This window comes from Cibotium barometz, chromosome 30, assembly GCF_041138505.1.
Source record: "Cibotium barometz isolate CiBa-2024 chromosome 30, ASM4113850v1, whole genome shotgun sequence".
Classification (NCBI taxonomy): domain Eukaryota; kingdom Viridiplantae; phylum Streptophyta; class Polypodiopsida; order Cyatheales; family Cibotiaceae; genus Cibotium; species Cibotium barometz.
This window is the reverse complement of record NC_141075.1, coordinates 11,056,253-11,064,867: the sequence shown is the minus strand read 5'-3', so window position 1 is coordinate 11,064,867 and position 8,615 is coordinate 11,056,253. Positions and strand designations below refer to the sequence as shown.

The following is an 8,615-nucleotide window of genomic DNA, read 5'->3' as shown; positions in this document are numbered from 1 at the left end:
ATTAGGAGCTTCTCTAACATGATAACAAACATTGATGTGAGTTTTTGGAAACTAAGGTTAAAAGACAAACTAGCTATGAAATCTTTAATGGGTGTTTTGAGTGGCCACGTAACACATCAATTTTGAAGTGTAGGAAAATGCCAATTTGGTGGGGTTCTCATACCCTCTCATACCCACTCAAAGATGACATATTTTGTAAGACTACTTCACGATATGATATCGACACACCAAATGGTTTCAACATATTAACAACAGTTGGAGGTATACTTTTTTGTGTCTTATACCACCGAGATTACTAAATTAGTAGAAAAGTGATTGAGATATCATGTGGTGAAAAATTGGAGGGGACATCATTGTCAATGAAGGGATTAGGTTGAGAAGTTGGCAGTTTATAGATAAAGCATCAACTTAGGTAGGTATAGAAATTATAGAGAATAATGGGAGGGTTGGAGAAGCCCAACTAATAGTTTGAATAAATACGTAGGAAAATTAAATGAATGCTTAGGAGGATAAAGAGAAATTGAGAAACTTAAGGATTTATTATTATCATCATCGTCGTCGTCGTCATTGCAGTGTTTTATGGTGTGGGATGGTGGGGGACCATGGTATAGAGAGAGAGAGAGCTTGCTTGTGAAAAGGGCTATGTGGACTGAGAGAGAGATGAAAAAGAGAAGTGCGCATGCGCGAATGGAGGGTGATCCTTGTCTAGTCGATAAACATCATTGCCGTTCTAATGTCAACACCTATCCACTAAACCGCACCACCTTGGGCTCTTCCTTTGGAAATTCTGAGGGCTTGATTATATATAATGTACCAGGAAAACAAACGAATAATGGACCAATCATCCTTCGACATGCAGCTGTGCTCGATCGGCAATCAAGGGGAGGTAGAGGTGCCGGATACCCCTGTGCAGCAGTGTACGAGAGGCCATTGGAGCCCCTGCGAAGATGAGAAGCTGATGAAGCTGGTGGCGCAGCATGGCCCTCGGAACTGGAACCTCATAGCTCGACAGCTTCAAGGCCGATCAGGTTGGGTTTACTCTAATCCGTCTGCGATAATTAATAGTGTTTAACAGCCCTGATAAAAGCATTCAATTTCCACGGCTTTGTATGTTTTTTTTGCAGGCAAGAGCTGCAGGCTTCGTTGGTTCAACCAGCTCGACCCTCGTATCAATCGAGCGGCTTTTACTGCGGAAGAGGAATGCCGTCTTGCGGCCGCCCACGGTGTGTTCGGGAACAAGTGGTCGATGATCGCTCGATTGTTTTCCGGCCGGACGGACAACGCCGTGAAGAACCATTGGCACGTGATCATGGCAAGGCAGTCCAGGCAGGCGCAGCACTCGCATGCTACGATATATACAAACCGGAGGATTCAAACAGCGCCAAAGGAAGAAAGGTCATCTTCATTAAACAGCAAAGAAAAATCGGTGGATACGCTGTCCGCCGCCTCAATCTGCAGCTGCTATCCTAAATCGATGCAGCGAACGGCCACTGCCAGTACTGGTTAGTTTAATCTCTTGAAGAAAGCTCTTTGTACTGACGAATCGTTATGCATCACAATGATCAGAGAAACTCACGGATTAATTACAAACGCAGGTACCTTTGCACTTAATCAGGAAGTAACAACGGAGACCAGTGTACACACCACAAAGCACCTCCGGACACCTCGATTTGGAGGACAATCATCACTACTCTCATCTCCTGTTCTCATGCCCTGTCCGACAAGTAAACAAGAAGGCACCGACTTATCATGCTTGGCCAGTTCACAGACGCCGAGATTATGCCATGATTGGCTTGTAAATACTAAACTTGAGAATATGCTCACTACTACCAATACTGCAGCTCTCGATAGAAGCCGGCCAAAAGCAGCACAAGAGCACCACTCCGATCCTGCATATGATGACCAATTAGTGCCTGTTGGCGTACGCCCCTTCATTGATTTCCTAGGCATTGAATTAAGTCTTTGACTTATCATGCGACCCATATTGCAGTTTGGGATTCAGTCATCAATCATGACCGATTTGGGCTTCAGCCGATTATGTGGATTGATGGCACACCCCTTCATTGATTTCCTAGGCATTGGAAGTCTGTAATTAACTCTACGGCGGATGCAGTAATTAGGGATTCAGTCAATCATATTATGTGAAGCACGTCAAGCCTTCCAATTAGCTGAATTAGAGCCTTAACCCTTTGTTGATAAAGTCTTCAGATCAACCATAATTCAAACAACTGTTTTTAATATGCGCGTGCGTGCGTGAGTGCGTGATAAAGAGAGTTGGGAGCTCTAAATGGTGCACCATGATTAGGAGGTGGGTATGGCTCTGAACACTTCTTCTTTTAATACAAGCCAACGACTTGAACACTTTCTCTTTAAATAATCTATGCCCTCGATATCAATCCTTCACGGTCCACGATCACTTGGTAAGTTGGTAGCCATTTGAAAGTGAAGTATGTGCACCTATATTGGCAAGTAAACCCTTATGTAAGAATGTGTACCATAGGTCATTTCCACCTTATGCATCCAACCATGATTAGTACACATGAACCGCAAAGTTGTCGTCAATGAAGAGCACCCTCTCATCTTGCATGATCAAAAACCACCCAAGGATAAACCATGTGTCCAAAACCTTCAACCCCCCATAAGTATGCTTTGCAATTTTTGTGTACAATATGATCTCTAAGTGCCTCGTGTATTTTTTTTCTATTTGTTCTAGAGAAATATACTATCCCTCAACATTTTTATCTTCAAATATTAGTTTACTTCATGGCGCAACTTATATTATGTACCACCTTTTTGAGTTTGAAGGAGCAAGTTGGTAGATTTTACAAGTAACAACAAGAAATTTCATTATCTATTATATTTTTCATACTAACCATATGAAGAAAACAAAAATTATGCTTTAATAGTAAAATCTAACTTAAATATATAATGATCATAAAAAGATTACATGCTCAGATTATGGTGGTGACATTGCCTATACATACAACCCAAGTACATTGCCTATACAACCCAACCCAAGTACATGCATAAGAGTCAATTTCTTGAAGCATAAACCATTCATAAATAGCTATTCACAAAGGCCTTATGCATAAAGCTCTATGCATAAGAGTCAATTTCTTGAAGCATAAACCATTCATAAATAGCTATTCACAAAGGCCTTATGCATAAAGCTCTATGCATAGTCCCTTATGCAGAAATCTCTACGCATAGGGCCTTATCTATAAAGCCTATGCATAGAGACTTATCCTCAAACCTCTATGCATAGAGCCTACGCATAGAGTCTTACGTATAAATCTCTATGCATAGAGCCTATGCATATGACCTTATCCATAGAGCCAGTGCATATAGAAGCCTATGGATTAGAGCCTTATGTATAGGCTATATACATACAGCTTGCAAGAGCTTATGTATAAAGGTAAACCTAAGCTAAACCTAACCCAGCACCCAAGGGTGCAATAAAGGAAAAACTTGCATAAGCAATTAAAAGAAGAAGAGAGCTTACCTCTTTTTTGTGAAGTCAAAAGAGAGGATTAGTGCAAGATCTACAAAACAAAAGAGGAAACAAAATAAGAATGCTCTAATACGAGAATTCTTAAAGCTTAAACAAAAGAGATAACATGTGATATTAGAACTTTTTTGAGACCTTTTGGAATAGTACTGCTTAGACAAGCAGGGTGGATAGTGCCCCTTTTGGATCGTAGCTTCTATGAGGACTTCTCACATGCTCCCCACTATTAGATACAAAGGAAACTTCTCTTATACAAGAGAAGCCTTATTGAAAATATTAAGGACTCCCCCTCCGCTATAGCCACCTACTCGTGGATAACCACTCTATCTTAACTTAACCAACATTCTAGATGGCCTATAATAATGCCCCATATCTCTATGCATAAGCTCTATACATAAGTCATATGCATAAGCTCTACGCATAGAGCCTTATGTATACGTCTTATGTATAAGCTCTATGCATAAGGATTATGTATAAGATTTATGCATAAAGCTTACAAAAGGCTTATGCATAAGTTGCATAATGTTTATTCTATAAGCCTTATGCAATATGTTAAACCCTAAACCCATCACCCAAGGGTGCAATAAACATGAGCTTGCATTAACAATTACATGAATAAGAGAGCTTACCTCGACAATGTCAAGTCGAAGGAGGGGACAACAATGCAAGACCTACAAAACATAACATGAAAAAAAGTGAATAGTAAAATATTTATGAGAAAATCTCTATGCATGATATATATGCATGCATGCATAGAACCTATGTATGCTCTAATATGTGAGAGGATCCCACTTCACAATAATTGCTTAACCTCCTTACATTAGCATGCAAAGTCACTTCTCACTTAACTCTAACATAAAGAGGTTGCATAGGCTTGCAAGCTCTATGCATAAAGCCTATAAAACCCGTGGAAGTCTATGCATAAATCCTATGCATAGAACTTGCAAGAAGGCTACGCAAGCTTGCAACAAGAAGCCTATACATAGAGCTTATGCATAGGCTTTATGCATAGAGCTTGTAAGAAGCATAAGCTTGCAAGAACTCTAAACTAACCCTAACATGGCACCCAAGGGTACAATACTACATACAAAAAAGCATAAACAAGGAAAGGAAAAAGAGGGCTTACCTCTTTTTTGAGAAGTCAAAGGAGAGGATTGGTGAAAGACCTAACAAAAAAAGAGTAAACAAAGTAAGTAGAATAAGATTAAGAACTGATGCACAAGTAATACAGAACCCTAAAAACTCTATACATGTGTTGGGAGCTCTATGTATGCATAGAGAGCTTTAAAAAATCACAAAACTCTAAAATGCCTAAACCCTAAAGAGCCATAAAAACATAATATTAAAAGGAGGCTCTTGCCTCAAAAATCTAGAGTTGAGAATTGTTGACTTGAATAAACCTACAAAATAGCAACAAAACAAATCAAAAAGTTAGTCAGTATACTTCATTTTAACATATTAGCAAGCAAGAGACGAAGTCAAAAAGGAGAAGGAGAAGAAGAGGAAAACAAGGTGAGTTTCTTTAACCTAATCCTAATGCATAAATGATGGAAAGCTAGTAGTTTATGTTCCACTAACTTAGCTTTTACATAGAAAGTATAATAGAGAGCTTTGATGGAGAGCTCTCCATCAAAGCTCTCTATTAGAACTTCTCCGCATAGAGCTAGGGTTAGGCCAAGGGAAAGGGAAAGGAAAAGGGAAGAGGTAGGAAGAGATAAAGGGAAAGGAAAGAGAGAAGAAAGGAAAGAAAAGCTCACATAGAAAACATGAAAGCTTAGAAAACAAGAAAGCATTGAAGCTTTCCATGAAAGCTTGGGAGAAAGAAAGAAAGAAGAGAGGCACTTACCTCGAGAAGGATAGAGCTTTGATGGAAGAGGTGGAAGGACTTGGTGGGAGGAAGTGTTGCTGAAGTCATCATCCTATCATGTGCAACAAAGAGAGGTAGCTAGAAAGGAATCTCGTAGGCAGCGATTTAGGCGAGAGTCTCAGTTTCTAGGTCACTGCCCAGTAGCAAAATTTCACTACTGAGCAATGAAATTTTATTTTTGGGCAGTAGATATTGATTGATGTTGTACTTATTGTAGTTTTAAACTCTAAAGAACATATTTACCCACAAGATATGCTTTTTCCCATGCAAAGATTTTCTTTTAGTGTTTGATCCTTGCTTCATAGGATTATGTGATTGTTGTACTACTTAAGTCATGGACTACTCCAGACTCTCTCATGTCAAGACTCTCTCTCTCTCTCTCTCTCTCTCTCTCTCTCTCTCACACACACACACACACATACATGTATGTGTGTGTGTGTGTGTGTGTGTGTGTTGTACACTGCAACTTGTCCCATTATTCCCAAAAAAATAAACATTATAGGTCTTTGTGAGGCTTTTGTGTGAGAAACCATGAGGGTTTTGTGAAACTTTTACAAGGGTTAAGGTCAAGGGTTTGGGTCTTTTGGACGAAAAATATTCAAGTCAAAAATCATCACAGCAAACAGGCTCGACATTTGGTAGTCATTTTTATCATTTTTTATTCCTTGGGTGTAAACAAGCTTCTTGTTTTTTGGTAAAAAAACTTGCCTACTTATGAGCTACTTATGTTTTACTAAATCTTTTTTAAAAATATTTTTTCTACTTATATGCACACACACACACACGTCAACGTGTCCTCCCCTTGTCCTCTTATATCAACGCCCCCTCATGTATGTAGCAAACAAGCATCGAATTTGGGACCTTATCCCTAGAAGTTAGAGTTGTACATCACCCATGCATCTTACTACTCTACAAGTTAGAGCTCTATTTCACCCATGCATCTTACTACTCTAAATATTATATTTCTGTTAAATATCAATCGTGTTGAATTACTCTAGCTACAAAAAAGAAAAAGAAAACTATTGTGAAACTTTTAAAATCTATGTTGAAAAAATCACATTTAAATCATGACGAGTACAACCATAATTTTCTAAGACCTAAAATCATTGATTTTTGCATTAGATATTAGGCTATTTCTTAAGATGAGTAAATTAATTTTTGCTATTTTGTGATCCTAGTGAAGAATTGGAGTAATGACATAATAATTTCATCTCACGAAAAATGTGTGTTGCTTACATAGAGCCATGAAAATTTACAACTTGAAATACAACACATAAAAGACAAAGCACTAGCCTATATAAACACGTAGCCAATTTATATGAATGTGCTATTGGCAAATTAGTGGCTTATGTCTCATTGTAATCCATGCAAGACATCCTATATATGTTCATTTTTGCTAGTACATGACATCACGACTTGCATGTGACACCACAATTATTAGCTTCTCTAACATGATAACAAACATTGATGTAAGTTTTCGGAAACTAAGGTTAGAAAACAAGCTAACTATGAAACCTTTAATGGGGTGTTTTGAGTGGCCACGTAACACGTGAATTTTGAAGTGTAGGAAAATGCCAATTTGGTGGGGTTCTCATACCCACTTAAAGATGACATATTTTGTAAGACTACTTCACGATATGATATCGACACACTAAGTGGTTTCAACATATTAACAACAATTGGAGGTTTACTTTTTGTCGTCCACCACCGAGATTACTACTGCAGTAGATAAGTGATAGAGGTATCATGTGGTGAAAATTGGAGGGGACATCATTGTCAATGAAAGGGGATTAGGTGGAGAGGCTGGGAGTTGATAGATAAAGAATCAAATTAGGTAGGTATAGAAATTTTAGAGAATAATGGGAGGGTTGGAGAAACCCAATTAATAGTTTGAATAAATACGTAGGAAAAGAAAATGAATACTTAAGAGAAGATAAAGAGAAATTGAGAAACTTAAGGATTTATCGTCGTCGTCGTCGTCGTCGTCGTTGCAGTGTTTTATGTGTTATGCATTTGTGTGGGGTGGTGGGGGACCAAGGTATATAGAGAGAGAGAGAGAGAGAGAGAGAGAGAGAGCTTGCTCGTGAAAAGGGCCATGTGGAATGCGCGCATGGACGGTGATCCTTGTCTAGTCGATAAACATCATTGCCGTTCTAATCTCAACACCTATACCCCACAAACCCTCGACCCACACCACCTCGGGCTCTTCCTTTGGAGATTCTGAGGGCTTCATTATAACGTACTAGGAGAACAAACGTATAATGGACCAATGATCCTACGACATGCAGCTGTGCTCGATCGGCAATCAAGGGAAGGTAAAGGTGCCGGATAGCCCTGTGCAGCAGTGTAAGAGAGGCCATTGGAGACCCTGCGAAGATGGAAGCTGATGAAGCTGGTGGCGCAGCATGGCCCTCGGAACTGGAACCTCATGGCTCGACAGCTTCAAGGCCCATCAGGTTGGGTTTAATCGTATCATTGAGCGCTAATTAATAGTGTTTAACACCCCTGATAAAAGCATTCATTTCCCACGGCTTTCTATGTTTTTTTCTGTAGCACTGCATGCTACAATATATACAAACCGGAGGAGTGAAACAGCGCGAAAGGAAAAGAGGTCATCTTCATTAAACAGCAAAGAAATATCGGTGGGTACCCTGTCCACCGCCTTAATCTTCAGCTGCTATCCTAAATCGATGCAACGAGCGGCCACTGCCACTACTCCTTCCTACAGTTAGTTTAATCTATTGAAAAAAGCTCTTTGTACTGAGGAATCATTATCTATGCATCACAATGATCAGAGCAACTAACCTTTGCAGGATTAATTACAAACGCAGGTGTCTTTGCACTTAATCAGGAAGTAGCTACAGAGGCCAGTGTACACACCACAAAGCACCGCCAGACACCTCGATATGGAGGGCAATCATCACTACTCTCATCTCCTGTTGTCATGCCCTGTCCTACAAGTAAACAAGAAGGCACCGACTTATCATGCTTGCCCAGTTCACAGACGCCTAGATTATGTCATGATTGGCATGTAAATACTAAACTTGAGAATGTGCTCACTACAACCAATACATCTGCTCTCGATAGAAGCCGGCCAAAAGCAGCACAAGAGCACCACTCCGATCCTGCCTGTGATGACCAATTAGTGCCTGGTGGCGTACGCCCCTTCATTGATTTCCTAGGCATTGGATTAAGTCTTTAGCTTATAATACGACGCATATTGCAGTTTGGGATTCAGTG

The 8,615-nt window shown here is 39.7% G+C and overlaps 1 protein-coding gene and 1 long non-coding RNA gene across 2 annotated transcripts; both read left to right on the top strand.

Annotated features, from left to right (window-relative positions):
• Positions 1-719: 719 nt before the first annotated feature.
• LOC147621153 (uncharacterized) lies at positions 720-2,238 on the top strand. The gene is made up of 3 exons (XM_086823880.1): positions 720-1,028; positions 1,125-1,502; positions 1,596-2,238. Exons 1-3 carry the CDS (start codon positions 809-811, stop codon positions 1,964-1,966), a joined length of 969 nt encoding a protein of 322 aa, XP_086680006.1. The 5' UTR covers positions 720-808; the 3' UTR covers positions 1,967-2,238.
• Positions 2,239-7,680: 5,442 nt separating this feature from the next.
• LOC147621152 (uncharacterized) lies at positions 7,681-8,610 on the top strand. The gene is made up of 3 exons (XR_015269770.1): positions 7,681-7,831; positions 7,929-8,017; positions 8,207-8,610. It is a non-coding gene; the product is annotated as an uncharacterized LOC147621152 (long non-coding RNA).
• Positions 8,611-8,615: the final 5 nt, after the last annotated feature.